The sequence below is a fragment of the Sciurus carolinensis genome, chromosome 5 (assembly GCF_902686445.1).
Source record: "Sciurus carolinensis chromosome 5, mSciCar1.2, whole genome shotgun sequence".
In the NCBI taxonomy this organism is placed as follows: Eukaryota; Metazoa; Chordata; class Mammalia; order Rodentia; family Sciuridae; genus Sciurus; species Sciurus carolinensis.
The window spans coordinates 139348997-139364425 of NC_062217.1; the positions used below are offsets into that span (position 1 = coordinate 139348997).

General features: G+C 37.0%; 1 protein-coding gene across 1 annotated transcript; it reads right to left on the bottom strand.

Annotated features, from left to right (window-relative positions):
- Window positions 1–3447: 3447 nt before the first annotated feature.
- Window positions 3448–4476, bottom strand: LOC124985767 (ADP-ribose pyrophosphatase, mitochondrial-like). The gene has a single exon (XM_047554383.1). The coding sequence runs from the start codon at window positions 4474–4476 to the stop codon at window positions 3448–3450; it is 1029 nt and encodes a 342-aa protein (XP_047410339.1).
- Between the last annotated feature and the right edge of the window lie 10953 nt (window positions 4477–15429).

The window sequence follows — 15429 nt, forward strand, 5'->3', positions numbered from 1 at the left end:
ATGGGAATCCTGTGTACTGTTTTAATAAATCTAAAATTATTTCAAAATAAAAAGTTCTAAAAACAAGTTAGACTAAGTGTACAATCACTTTTATAAGTATGTGTGTGTGTGTGTGTGTGTGTGAGAGAGAGAGAGAGAGAGAGAGAGAGAGAGAGAAAGAGAGAGAGAGAGAGAGAGAGAGAGAGAGAGAGAGAGAGAGAGAGAGAGAGACTGGGGATTTAACCCAGGGCATTCTACCACTGAACAACGCCCCCAGTCTTTCTCCCTTTTATTTTTATTTTGAGATAGGGTCTTGCTAAGTTGTCCAGGTTAGCTTCTAACTTTCAATCCTCCTGCTTCAGCTTCCTCAATTTCTGGGATTTTAGGTGTATAGTACTGCACCAAGCTCACATTTATATTTTTTTTTTTTTAAAGAAGAGTACACAGAAAATTGTTAACAGTAGTAATTCTCCAAAAGAATTTGCTGACATGCTAGACACTATTTTGGTAAGGGGGCTACAGCAGTGGACAATAAAGCAAACTCCTTGCTCTGATGGACTCTATTTCTCATATAAAGTAGATAGAAAACATACCGGACAATTTCAGGTGGTGCTAAATACTATGTAGAAAATAAAACAGGATAAGGGAGTAGGAACAGATGGGGTGAGCTACTTTAGGTGGTCTTTGAGGGAGTGTTATTTGAATGAAACATGAGTCAAGTTTATGAAGATTTTTTTAGGCAAGGAAAAGCAAAGCTAAGACCCTGGAGCAGAAGCAAGGATGAAGTGTGTCTGGATGGCATGTTACTAGGTCAGCCTACAGCAGTAGGCATTGTCTAAAACAGGAAGGATGGCATGAGGAATTTGTATTTTATGTACAAAAGGAAGCAATTGGATGGGCTTAAGAGAGGTGGGACATGATGCAACTGGTTTTCTTTAAAATGTCATTTCATTTTTGGTGAAAAATGACTGATAGGAGGATAAGAGTGGCAGAAGGGAGCCCTGTTGGGAGGTTTTTGTAGTAGTCTCAAGGAGGGATGGTGGCTTGATTAGGGTAGTCAGTGAAGTTTGAAAGCAGTGAATGATTCTGGATAAGAGTTTGTTGGAGGTAGAGCTGACAAAATTTTGCAGATGGATTGTCTACAGGTGTGAAGATAATTCCTTGTTTTCTTGTCCAACTTGGATGGATTTGGGTGCTATTTATCAGGGAAGCATTATTAAAGAACAGGGGGTTTTGCAGAGAGGGACACAAGAATTCTGAACATTTTAAATTCAAGGCATTTTTTAGACTTTCATTATTTCATCTTTTTGCAATGGTTATGTAATAAATATGTAAATGCAAAGTGAGGTTTTTTGTGCTTACATTTTTAAAAAGATAATGAAGTAAGTTTTGGAACATTCAAAAAATGTTAAGCCAACTGGATACTTCAATTATTCAAATAAAGACAGGGGGCCTATCTCACCTGGAAAAGTTATTGAGATGAGACTAATAAATAGGACAAATGCCTCCGTCTTGAAAACAAGTAGTTGTAGAATTCACAAGTAAAAGTGATGTATTAAATTTGTTCCTGAGCATGAACAATGATGGGCATCCATGAGTGAACCTTTTTTACAATTGTCACAGCCCATAAAAACACAATGTTTTTTAGGAGAAAAACAAGTGAAATCATGCAGCTCTCCTTCAAGTTTAGAAAGGGGACTCTGACCAAATGTGCATGTAGGAAAAGATAAAGTGATAATTTCTTCTTTAAAGGAACAATGCAGAGGGAATCTGAGGCAGATAGGAGGGCAGTTATTGCAGAGACTAGGAGATACTGGTCAAGGCTGTGGTTCTGGAACCATATCAATGGCCTGTGCTCTGATCTCACCTCCACTACTTAGCTAGTTGTATTACTTTGTTCAAGTTCCATAACTTCAGTTATATGCTATATAAAATAGGGATGTGCCCCACAACCCTCCTTTTCAGACTCCCCTTCTCAGCTATTAGCTCTTTTGGGGGGATTGCCTTGGCTAAGGAAATCATCTCTCCTAAGATCACATCTTATTCCAGGGGCAGTCACCTGAGTGATCAACAGGGTGCATGAAGGAAGGCCTGCCTGTGTGGTTACAATGTAGGCCAGCTAGCAGGGCCTCTCTAGCTGCATGCAGTGGGCTCTGGCTCTCTGCCCAATCCTGCTTTCTCCTCCTTCCTTCTCTATGTGTTGATCCCAAGACCACTAATAAACATCCTGCATGCTAAACTCCCCCTTGGACCCAGTTTCCCAGGGAACCCAACCTGAAACATAAGTGTGCCCTCTGCATAGGGTGATCCTTAGGAATAAACAAGTCACCGTAAAGAAAGTACTTAAAAGGGTGTTTGCACATAGTAAGGGAAATGTCTGTGTTGGCTGCCAGTATTGATCTTCCTGGGGATTACCAACTCCTATAATAGTCTTTATTTTTTCTACAGTCATAAAAGGTCATTGGAGTGTTTCGAGTTAATTTTCCATATGTTGTAAATAAAATTAACTGACTTATTTTATGTGATAAGATAGAAAGTTGTTTTGGGCCTGCTCGTTGCTATTGTAATCCCTTTATTCTTGGTGTCAGGGGCCATCTCCATGTTTGAAACCCAACCATAAACATGGTTGGATACTGGAGTTTGGGGTTTTGTTTGCTTTTAATTGAGAAAAGGTAGTAGGAGTGAGCTGTGTTTTCATTAGGCTTAGATTACATGTATCTCCTAATAAAGCTTATTCATGGCAGGAATCTGCATTTGTAGGGTCCTCTTCTGAAATTTGAGGAAACCAATGTCCTGACTCAGTTTATTCCGTTCAGACAGAAAAAAAAATTCTAATAAACAGAAGGTTGACTCTTAAGCTCACTTTGTTGTTCCTCTCTCTCTCTCTCTATCTCTCTCTCTCTCTCTCTCTCTCTCTCTCTCTCTCTCTCTCTCGCCGGGTTCAAAAGTTCTAAAAATAAGAATAATCACAAAACTTTCATACTCACAAACAATGAATACAAGATCATATGAGACAAAATTGGAAAACGAATGTTCTCACAAAAATCAGATTATTCATTAGATGAGGCCACATCCCAACATATCAGGAGAAAGAACTGACCAATGCAAACTGGCTTAAGTAGCAGCTATGGTTGCTAAATAAAGATAAATAAAGATATCTTTATTTTACCTACAAATCTTCAAAGAACATTAATGTTCATTTTACCTACAATTCTTCAAAGAACATGAATGGTTTAAACTATGTATACAACAAACAACATGTGACTCTGTTCTTCCTCTTCTAACTGGAAAGCCAAAGGGTTATGATCCCATTCTTCCATATTTGTCTACTATTTATTCCCTGATAAGGAAGCTTTCACACTATGCAAATAGGTAAATGATTAAAGAGGTGGTCCAATTCCCACTGCCCTGTTTAGTGGGAATTCTGTGCTGTTTGTTTCTTACGCCCCTTTGTACCTCCATGACAGGTCACAGCTCCTCACTCCAGTGGGCACCTCTTTTCTCAGCCACAAGTTGGATAAATCGGGAGTGGCTGGCATAAAGCTTGAGCTTATCGTTAACATCTACCCACTTAACTTCCTTGGCATCATCACCAGCTTTCAGGGGAAGATGGTCCATTATTTCCCCTGTTTCATCATGGTAGTTCACAGCCTCTGTCTCCATCCACGCATTATCTGTGTTCCGAGGATCATCCACATAGCCTTGATAGACCACAAAATGTTCCTGGCTGAAAAGTCTGTGCAAGTCTTTCTCCAGCTCCTGCCTTTCTGCTCTAGATTTCTGTAAGGAGTTCATGGCTTCCTCACCAAATTCTCTCTTCAGCGTGGTGCTAATCTTCTCTCCTGGATCCACCATCCCCCCTGGGATTGCCCATTCACCACAATCCTTCCTTTTGATGGCTACAAATTGCAGCACGTTTTTCCCAGAAACAGGATGGATAACTGTGTTTCCCTTGGCGTCCCTTTTCCACCGCGTTAAGATGGGATCTGCAGCATGATTGGGGCCCCAGCGCCCCAAAAGCCCTCTGCCAGCCAGCCCTGTCCGACCTGCAGGATTTCTGGGTCTACCATTTTCAACTTCATATAAGCCATTCTGGCTCCTTCTCTCTACAAGCCCATCCTTTTCGTTGAATTTGGGAGAGAAGCTCCTTTCACCCACCTGGGGGTCTGCCCATATGGGCCCAGCCAAAACCGAGCGGGCCGTGTACTCCACCGGGCTATACTCTCGCCACTCAACCAACCAGCTGACTTTCTCATTGGGGACCTCGCTTCGCTCCACATTAGAGCCAGGGTATGGAGATGTCCTGGACTTTTTGTGCGGGTTCACCTCAGTAAAGTTCGAACCCGACATGACAAAGTTTAGAAGAAACCCACCGGAGGAAAACGGACTCCCGCTGGCCTGGATGTTGGGGCGGCTGCTGGGTCTGACTGCTACAGAGGCCAAGGTCACAGAGAGAGACACAGTCACTACAGTCTTTGCTAGATGGCGTCCGGCCATCCGCAACCCAGTGATCCACAGGAGTTTTGGCCACTCTTTGCAGGTCCAGGACGCAGCCTCTCTGCAGATCTGAAGATCTCCCTGAGGAGGTGGCCACGTTTATCCCATAAATGCCCTCTGACGGCCCGACTTTCCTAAAAAACTACCTGGTGCTTCCAACCGCCAAAACTTGGGAAGCGCGTGGGACTAACGTAACTGCGGAACAGTTGGTTGTGCACCCAGCTCTGTGCCCCGACCCAGGGGCTTATCATGGCGTTTTTAGTTTAAATTGAGAAATCTGGACATCTGAGAGGGTTCCCAAGCAGAAAATGCCTGGGTTGAGAGGATCGTCCTAACACCACCAATAAAATCAGCAAACAAAAAATTTTAAGGTAACGAGTGCTTTCTTGTTTTCTAAGTCATTAACCATTTGCTGGTAAATTTAGTTAATAGGTTTAAGACTGTTGTGTGTTTGGGGGAGGGCAGAAGGAATGTGGGGGCTAAGGTGGACAAAATTTTGTAGTTGGGATACTCAAAAGACCAGAGAAATTGACCTTCAAGGAAAGGGAGAACTCAACTGGTACACTGGGCATGGTCCTGATGAAAAATTCGTGTGTATGATGGAGATAGTTTCAAAACGTGGGTTCAGCTTCCACTACCTGAATAGTTTGAGCAAGTTGCCTAATCCCTTATTCCAAATGAGATTGGCTACAGCTTGGCAGGTGCTGTGCAAGCATCCAAGGTTGTATTGAGAGGCCTTTGCTCTTACAGGATTCTCTGTCAGGAGGTGGTACTACATTTATTTAAAAATAAAACCAACTCTGGAAATGTAATGCCAGATAATAGCTAAGACTAAAACACAAATTCTAATCCCATTTCCAATCCTCTCTTAGAAATGGGACCTACTTGGACAATGTTACTTAAAACTCTCTTCAGATTCCTGTGTGCACAATGGAAATGTTAATGATAACTACTTCATAATATTGCCATGAAATATAGTATGTTACAGGTAAAGCTGTTAGCATGATGTATAGTCCACAGGATACACTCAATAAATTCTAGTTTTCATTGCTATTAGTTAATTAACTTTTTAACTCTGCACTTTGAAAACTGTGTAAAACAGAACAGCCAAAATGATTATGGGAATTGAGCAGCTTGCATATGAGGTCAGATTTAAACAACCTATGATTTCTGTCTGCAGAAATTCAGGTTGAAAAATAATAGCACCTAAGTCCTGAAATAATAAATAAGAGGAAGAGACACAGGGAAAGGCATATTATCATTTAAAACAGTTTTAGAAAAAAATGAGTATCTAATTGAAATTCAAAGAATATTTAACATTTCCCATAGTTTGTTCCATGTTGTATTAATCCCATTAGGAAGAGTTTCAGTCAATAAATGATTTTATGATTAAATATGTTTCAGGAGTTCTATGTATTTTATCACTCTCCATCCTCCCAAAAATTGTTAGTCAGCTTTTTGTTGCTGTGACCAAAATACCTGACAAGAACAACTTAGAGAAGGAAAAATTTATTTGGGGCTCAAATTTTCAAAGATTCAGTCAACCAACTCCATTACTCTGACCCAAGGTGAGGTGGAATATCATGGTATAAGGGTGTGGCAGAGGAAAGCTGCTCAGCTCCTGGCAGGCAGGAAGTGGAGAGCCAGGCATTAGGGACAAAATATGAACCCCAAAGACATGTCCTCAGTGACCTATTTCCTCTTCTCATGCTCCACCTGCCTATAGTTACCACCCAGTTAATCCATTCAAATTATTAATCCATCAAATGGGTCAATCCACTGATTAGGTTACCATCCTTATAATTTAATCACTTTACCTCTGAACATTCCTGAATTGACTCCCATGAGCTTTTGGAGGGGACACCTCACATCTGAACCATAACACTCCCCTCAGAAATTCAGGATTTAGAGATCCTACCTAAAACTGCTGAGAAGAGAAACTGAGAATATTTTGAACTCCAACAGAAAGAATTCTCTAATTTTTCATCAAGATTTTTAAAAATTTCTTTTCACTGTTTAATTTTGACCTTAATGATACATGGACATTTATACAGTTTCCTATATTTTTTTCCTTCTCATCTCTAGCATTTTTGAAGCCAATTATTTTCCATGGGTTGTTTTTTGTGAACTAGTATATTTGATTAGTATAGTTAATTTTGATTTGTATTCTTTTATTTTCATTTTTAATTTTATTATTTAAATTTTTGCTTTATATATATTTTTTCTCCTATTTCCCTTGATTTTCTCTTTTCTTCTACTAACAGCCAATCCCTATTGTTCTCTCTTTCACTCTTCCTTTATTCTTCTACTTCTATCTTCTCTCCTCCTCCCTCATAATTATGATATCCTAAATCACTTCTATTCTTTCCCTGTCCACCATTTTTTAATGTAAACTCTTTTGCAAATTTGCTATTTTTATTATAGGCATTATGTGATAATTATTTTGTAATTAACATTGTAGATGTCACAGTAGGAACTATTTGATTTAATGCTTGTAAATTGTTTGCTCTGATTGTTGTTATTTCTCTCCCCCTAAACAGTGAGATACTGGAAATATTCAAGGACACTATAAGTCCACAGGGTAGAAACTCTACTGCCTCAGATCCATACTATTAGATGGAAAGACACACAAACAACATGAAAAAGCAAGGGAACAAATCCCCCCAAGCAAACCAAGATACTCCATACAGAATTCATTGATACCACAGTGGAAGAAATGTCTGAGAAGGAGTTTAGAATGTACACAGTTAAACTGATCTGCAAAGTAAAGAATGATGTAAGAGAGCAAATACAGGTAGCAAAAGATCACTTCAATAAAGAGATAGAGATTCTGAAAACAAACAGAAATCCTTGAAATAAAGGAAACAATAAACCAAATTAAAAATTCAATAGAAAGCATCATCAACAGACTAGACCACATGGAAGACAGAAAATTAGGCAATGAAGACAAAATATATAATCTTGAAAATAAAGTTGACCATGAAGAGAAGATGGCAAGAAACCATGAACAGAACTTCTAAGAATTATGGGATAACATGAAAAGACCAAAATTAGGTTTTCATCTGTTCCTAATTCCAAGTTCCATGCCTTTTCCTCTCAGTCTAAATCCAACATATTTTTCCAGACTCATCTCAAATCCTATGCTGTGCCTCTATATGTTTTTATGCCTTCACAAATATTTCAGTAAATATTTATTGAATGAAAAAAAAAGATCAAATTTAAGATTTATCCGGATAGATGAAGGTGCAAAGGAATACACAATCTTTTCAATGAAATAATATCAGAAAATTTCCCAAATCTAAAGAATGAAATGGAGGGCTGGGGTCGTGGCTCAGTGGTAGAGTGCTTGCCTAGCATGTGTGAGACACTGAGTTTGATTCTCTGCACCACATATAAAGAAAGAAAGAAAATAAAGGTCCATCAACAACTAAAAAAAAAAAAAATTATATATATTTATATAAAAGAATGAAATGGAAAATCAAATACAAGAAGCTTACAGGACTCCAAAATTACAACAGACCCACATCAAAGCACATTATAATGAAAATGCCTAGCATACAGAATATGGATAAAATTTTAAAGACTGCAAGAGAAAAATATCAGATTACATGTGGGGGAAACCAATTTGGATCTCAACTGATTTCTCAATCTAGACCCTTAAAACTAGGAGGTCGTGGAATAACTCATATCAAGTTCTGAAAGAAAATGGATGATAACTAAGAATCCTACACCCAGCAAAATTAAGCTTCAGATTTGAAGATGAAACAAAAACCTTCCATGATAAACAAAAATTAAAAGCATTTGCAACCAAAAATCCTGCACTTTGGAATATTCTCAACAAAATATTCCATGAAGATGAAATAAAAAAAATAGTGAAAACCAGCAAAGGGAGGAGCTACACCAAAGGAATAGTCAATCAAAAGATAAACTAATTCAAATTAAAAACTAAAAATAAAAGAAAATGACCAGGAACACAAATCATATCTCGATAATAATCTTGAACATTAACAGTCTAAATTCAACAATCAAAAGACACCGACTAGCAGATTGAATTGAAAAACAAAACCCAACAATATGCTGTCTTCAAGAGACTCACCTCATAAGCAAAGTCATCTATAGACTAAAGGTGAAAGAATGGGAAAAACATATCACTCACATGTATCATATAAAGAAGCAGGGGTTTCTATTCTCTAAAATAGACCAAGTTATGTAAGCTATATAATTGAAATTATACAATTGTAATATTATCTTATTACAGTTTTAGCATCTGTAGGGTTGTTTTGATAGCTCCCTTTCCATTGATATATTTTCTTGTTTTTTTTTCCTTAGATTTTTATCAACTTTTAGTTGTATTATTTCTTTTCTATTTCACATATTTCTGCACCTACTCTTATTTTTTTCTACCTATTACCTAATTTGAAAATAATTTGGTTATTAATCTAGCTTCTTTCTGATACAAATACTTTATAAGTTTTTAGTGTACATCTGAGTACTATTTCATCCCAGAGATTCTGATATTTTAAGCTTTTATTGTCACTTAGTTCAAAACACTTTTTATTTACTTTTTTTTGTGCTTTCTTCTTTGATCTGTGAGATATTTATAAGTGTGCCCTTTAATTTTGAAGTAGTTGAGAGTTGGGGGTGAGGTTTTATATATCTTAAGGTGGTTGATTTCTAATGTAATAAATCATGCAGGAAACACAGTCTGCATGATTTCAATTTTTAGAAATTTCTCAAAGCTTATTTTATGACAGAATATAGTCTATCCTTATTAATTTTCTAGCTGTCATTTTTGTGTATAGTTCTCTATAAATAACAAATAGGTCAAGGTGGCTGATAATGTTGTTAAAACTCCTAAGTCATTACTTCTTCCAGCAAAATTAGGGGGCTTAAAATCTCCAAACATGATTGTGGATTTGTTTTTCTAGTTTTAGTAATTTTTACTTCATATATTTTGAAATTTTGTTAGTAGATACATACACATTTAGGATTATATACTTTCTTGAAGAAGTTACACTCTTATGGTTATAAAATGTTCCCCTTTATCTCTGAAAATACTTTTTCTTGAAATCTATTTTATGTTAATAGCTCTACTTCAGATTTCTCATGCTTATTTTCCCCTTCTTTTGCTTTTAACTTATTGATGTATTGATATTTAAAATGTGGCATATGTATATAGTATATCATTATTGTTTATTTTTCTACACATGTTGAACATTTATACCTTTTAATTACAATATCTAGATCATTTATATTTAAATTAATTATTGATATTGTTGAAAAAAAGAACACCTGACCTGGAGGTCAATGGAAAATTAGATAAATGATAGGCTTAATGATGTAATATTTTGGAAAATGGGTTGAATAGTCCTGTTGTCAGAGAGAAGATTGTTGGAATGCTTTTGCTGCAATTGTTCATTCTCTCATTTATCATATGGTACACAGCAACAGATTTATGTTATTGTTTGTTAACACTTTATTTTGCAAATAAAAATAATATAAACATGTATATGTATGGTACTATACCATAGGCAATCTCTTATGGTTTTAATGTGGAATTCTCTAACAGTAAATAATGCTGGGTATGTTTTCATATGCTTATTTGCCATTTCCTTATCCTCTCCAATGAAATGTCTGTTTATGTATTTTGTTAATTTTTAATTGCATTACTTGCTGATTATTGAGTTTTTCAGTCTTTGTATATTTTGTAAATAAGTATGTGTAGTGCAAATGTTTTTTCACAGTCTATGGATTGCTCCTTTATAAATGATTTGTTGACGAAAAAATTTTTAAAAATATATAAAATAAAATAAAATATTAAAAAAAGAAATTCAGGATTTACATTAGTGTTTTAAAGACCTGAGAATTCCTTAAGAACAAAGGAAATCAATTCTAAACTGTTTAATTTTGTTTCATCCAGTATTTTCCCAAAATTATTTGACCAGAAAATGCTTCTTTTGTGTAGTAACTGGTAAAACTTTAGGAACACACTTCCTCAAGTTTAGAAAGGTTTCAAAGTATGTGTGTATGATTGGGGATAGATCTCCAACCATTTGAAGTCATCTCCATCATCATTACTATAGAAGACAGATAATGTGCAGCCAATGCTCTCATAAAGAACTCTAAACTAGGTGCATGAGCCAGGCATCCAGAAGGCTTGAAATCCAGAAATAGCAGGGACTATGGAGAACAAAGTATTAGGAAAGTACTGAGAGCAGAGAAATATGGGACTGGGTCATCACTAACCATTGTTGCCATCAATATTGTTGAGAATTTACTGAGCACAAGTAATGTACCAAATACCACAGAGTGATCCACTAAGGATACAGTTCCAAATCTGTAACTCTTGTTATGCCTGAGTTTTTTTAATCATGGAAGTCCTGTTCTTCTGTGCCTCCTAGAAATGTATTAAGAAAACCACCAATATAAAGACTTAAACATTTTAGGAGACAATACTTTTCAATTCCTCATTTATTATTTCCAGATATCCAAATTCGTCTCATAAGAAACAAATGAAGCAAATGTCTTGGGGCTGGTTCTAGCTTCCTCCTGCCATGGGCTGTGTAGCTTTGCTCTTGATACTTGGTTTCTCTGGGTCTTTGGTTCTTCACTATAAAAGGAATCTGTTGCCCTCTATTATCTACAAAAGTCCTTCCGGCTTTAAAGTTTTATGATTCTAGAATCTATAAAAATCTCATTATTAGAAGGCCAAGGTCAATTTTTGCTATGAATCAAAAAGACCAGATGTTCAAACATAAACAACCAGATGCTTAGGGGGAAGCACACACACACACACACACTTGAGAATAGCAAGAGAGCAGAGAAGGCATGATGTATCACATAAGGTGCAGAAATGTAATGGGCCAAAGAATTCATGGAACACCTGGAAAGAGAGTTCCAAACCAGCAATAGAGCATTTTTGTTTATTTTTAGCATCATCAAAGGGCTTAAGACAGTTAAATCAGACCATTTGATGATCATTTGGAGTCATCTCCATCATCAAAACATGCACTAAGGGAAGGAAATGATATACTATAGTAGAAACCAAAAGAATTATTTGCAGGGAAGCACTGGAGAGAGACTCTTTCCTAAATTGTCCTCTGAGGCATAAATGTCTGAGATAGCAGAATAAACAGAGCTAAGCAGAGAATTTTCAGGTCCTCTCCAAGAGAAAGCCCTAGAAGAACTATAAGGGATAATCAGAGAACAAATTTTTGACCTGTCACTATGAACTATGCCTGGTAAGAGATTTCCTGTGTGATTTCCATTTTATTGAGAATATTATGGAAGGCAGAGGGGTGATGAGGAGGACCAGGGTGATTATAGGGCTCAGGCAGTACAAGAACCCCTAACTATCCTTCCTGCCTTTCTTTGGGAAGTAGAAACAAGTGATATCTAGCACATTTGATTATAAAGAATTATCCTTCTCTTGCTAAAGTGGTGCTAAGCTCAATTTCAGAAAGAAATCTGAAATGAAAGCAGACAAAAGTTATTTCCTTTATTGAATGAAGTAACAATCATAATACATAACAATAAAATAACTGTCATTTATGAAGTTCTGGATATCAGACTATGGTGAACAGTTTTGTTCAGTTTTTAATTCTGGTTCAGCAACTTAGTTGGTTAACCTTAGGAAAGTTTCTTAACTCCTCTGGGCCTGAGAATAATAATGGTATCTATGCTATAGAGTTGATGTGAGAGACTTCATTTAAGGAGCTCAAAATAATGGTCATGGCAGGACCTCAACAAATACTATCAGCTGTCACAACTGTTATTATTAAGTGCTTTACGTGTATTTAATCCTCAAATAACTATGGATTAGGACCATATACTAATAATATCACAAGTTAACAGACTGAGAACATCGTAGTTTGTGGATCACAAAGTTAGTATATTTTTCAGAATTGGAATGACTGGACAATAATAAACTCATACTTTATTGATAGTCTAAATGAAGGTTGAATTTGATTGTATATGGCAAAACAGCACTATTCAGTTATAACTAAAAATTAGAGTTACATCAAGATGGTTCTGGGTCTTCCTCTTACTCTCTGTAAGAGGAAGAGGTTGGAGACAGTGGAATCCTTAGCAATCTATTGTAACCACAGAGTTGTCAAGTAAAAATGTCCTCAATTAGGGGCCAGTTCAGACTAAAAAGATAAAAGAGACAAACCGAAGTGCAAGTGGAGGCCTAAAGATAAGGAGGAGTCAGAGATCACTCATTTTAGTCCAAAAGACCCAGTGGAAATGATGGTGATCGGCAGAAATAGGGAAGTCAGGCAATGATGGTTTCACCAGTAGGGAGCATAGGATGGGTGCTTCTGGAACTCAAGAGTCTGCCACTAATGTTTTTGTGCCTCGGTTTCTTCTTTTACAAATGAAGAGTTGATCTAAAATTGATCCTTTGGATTCCTAAAAAAGGCATGTGAAGGAAGTAGAAAATGTAGAAGGTAAATTTCAGGGACTGAAGAAGCATTGAGTGGGTTGAGGATGTAGCTCAGTGATAGCCCTGAGTTCAATTCCCCAGTACTGGGGGGGTGGGGAACATGGAGTGATCAAAGTATTAGATTGAAATCCTGGATTAAAATTAAAAGAGAAAAATGAGAAAACTGTTGACTTTTTTAAGATTAAGGAAAATCATACCTTTTTAAGAAATTACTTAGGATATTAATTCAGCCATATGTAGAACCAATGCTGTCCATAAATTAGTTTAAGAAATCTAAAGTAAAATGTGTGACCCTGAAAGTCAAATAGCCTTTATTTGTAGGAGATAAGCTTCAGTTTGTGTAGTGTGGCATGAAGGTGTTGGAAAAGTCCAGCTGCTCAAAAAATGTCTTCCTGGCCTTCTTAAAATACTGCTTGGATTTACACCATTAAAATAAACCTCTTCGAATGCACTTTATGTTGTAAAATGCACATTTATTTCACATTCAGCTGTTGTCATGCTTTCCGGTGAATTAGTGTAGCAGGATGACAACTTGCTACAGAGACCAAGATCTGGAAGGGCAGGAGAAAGGGATTCCTTTGGTATGTGTGGTATTGCTCAAGTCAGTTCAACATGTGTGGGCACCTGTCTCGCTCCAGACACAGAGCGAGGTTCTAGAGACAAAAGGGCAGGTGCGGTTCATTGCCTCAAGATGCTTACAGTCCAAAGACAGTGGGCTGCATAAAGATCATGGGAAAGAGGGAGTTTTGAAAAGTGGGCCCAGTGACTACAAAAGGAAAGGCAGAGGGAAAAGAAGATTGTTGTCATCCATCACTATTTCGTTGTGTAATTGGATACCCTAAATTTAAGGAAAGGCTTTTTCTCATTCCCTGTAAGAACCTACTAAAATTTAGGCTAGTGGGTGTGATACTCTGTGGACTAAGGAATAACAGATCATCCAAATCCCTTTAATTCAATGAGTTTTTGGTCCTTTGAAATTTAAATTTGAAAGATTTTATATCAGATCTTATAAACTATATGGTTGACTATGAAATACAAGTCCATGGCTAATTTTCATGCTCCCTACTTCCCTGGTACTTTACAGTATGGCAGGATTGCTGAGATTGATGGGAGGAATCAGGGTTGGCAAGAGCAGGAAGCAGTAAATACACAGGAATTGGAACAAAGGTATATGAGAACTTCTTTCAACAGTAAACTACAGGGGCACCATATTTTCACAGATGACATGAAACAATCAGCATAAGATATAACTGCATGCAATGCAGGGCTTAAAAATTTGGGGAACCAGTTTTGGCTTTGGTATCTACTAGTTGGATACCATGGGAAATCATAACATTTGCTTGTCCTTACTGAGTACTGACCGTATACCAGGCGTGTGCTTCATTTTTTTTAAATGGACACATTACCTTTATTGTATTTATTAGTTTATTTTTCTGTGGTGCTGAGGATCAAACCCAGTGCCTCATACATGCTAGGCAAGTACTCTACTACTGCCCCTGTATTTCATGTTTATAATGGAATGAATTTCCCTGAACCCCCAAATTATATCTGTTGAAATCCTGATGGTTTTAGGAAGTGGGGCCTTTCAGAGGTGATTATGTCAGGATGGTTGGAGTTTCATGAATGGGATTAGTGCCCTTATAAAAAGGGATCCCAGAGAACTCTCTCACTGTCTTTCCATTGTGAAGATACAAGAAGTTGGCAGTGTGCACTCTGGAAAAGTACAAGTGCTCTTACCAGAACTCTGACCATGCTGGCACTCTGATGTCAGAGAACTGTAAGAAGTAAGTGGCTTAAACCACTCAGTCTATGGTAGTCTGTTATAACAATTCAAACTGATTAAACCAATATTTTTACATGTCATAGCAGTTAATTCTTATGACAACCCACTGAAGCAGATTACACCATTTACCCTACTATATAGATGAGGAAACTTAATCAAAGGTAAGTTCAAGATCCTACAATCTTTTTCAAAGTAGAAATTTCAAGCGGGGTAGTCAAACGCTAATGTCCATTTTTAATCGCCTTGATTTCCAAGTGCCCCAGTCTTTTAGGCCTTAGATTCCTCACTTAAAAACAGATATGTTGGAGCACAATAGTACATGCCTGTCATTCCAGGGACTCAGGACACTGAGGCAGGAGGACTGTAAGTTCAAGCAGGCTCAACAACTGAATGAGACCATATCTCAAAATAAAAAGGGCTTGGAATGTAGCTCTGTTGTATAGCATCCCTGGGTTCAATCCCTGGCCCTGCAAAAATATGGAAATAAATAAATAAATAGATAAAGAAAACTACTTCAGGCTGGGAGTGTAGCTCAGTGGTAGAGTACATATTTCACATAGGCAAAGTCCTAGATTGGACCCCCAAAATAAATAAGTAATGAAAGAAATAAAGAGCATTACCACATATACTATAAAAATAAATGGACACATTAGGCTTGACGATGTTGAGATTTCTTGATGGCTTTAAAATATTATGGTTCTACTTATATGAACTATACTTGTAT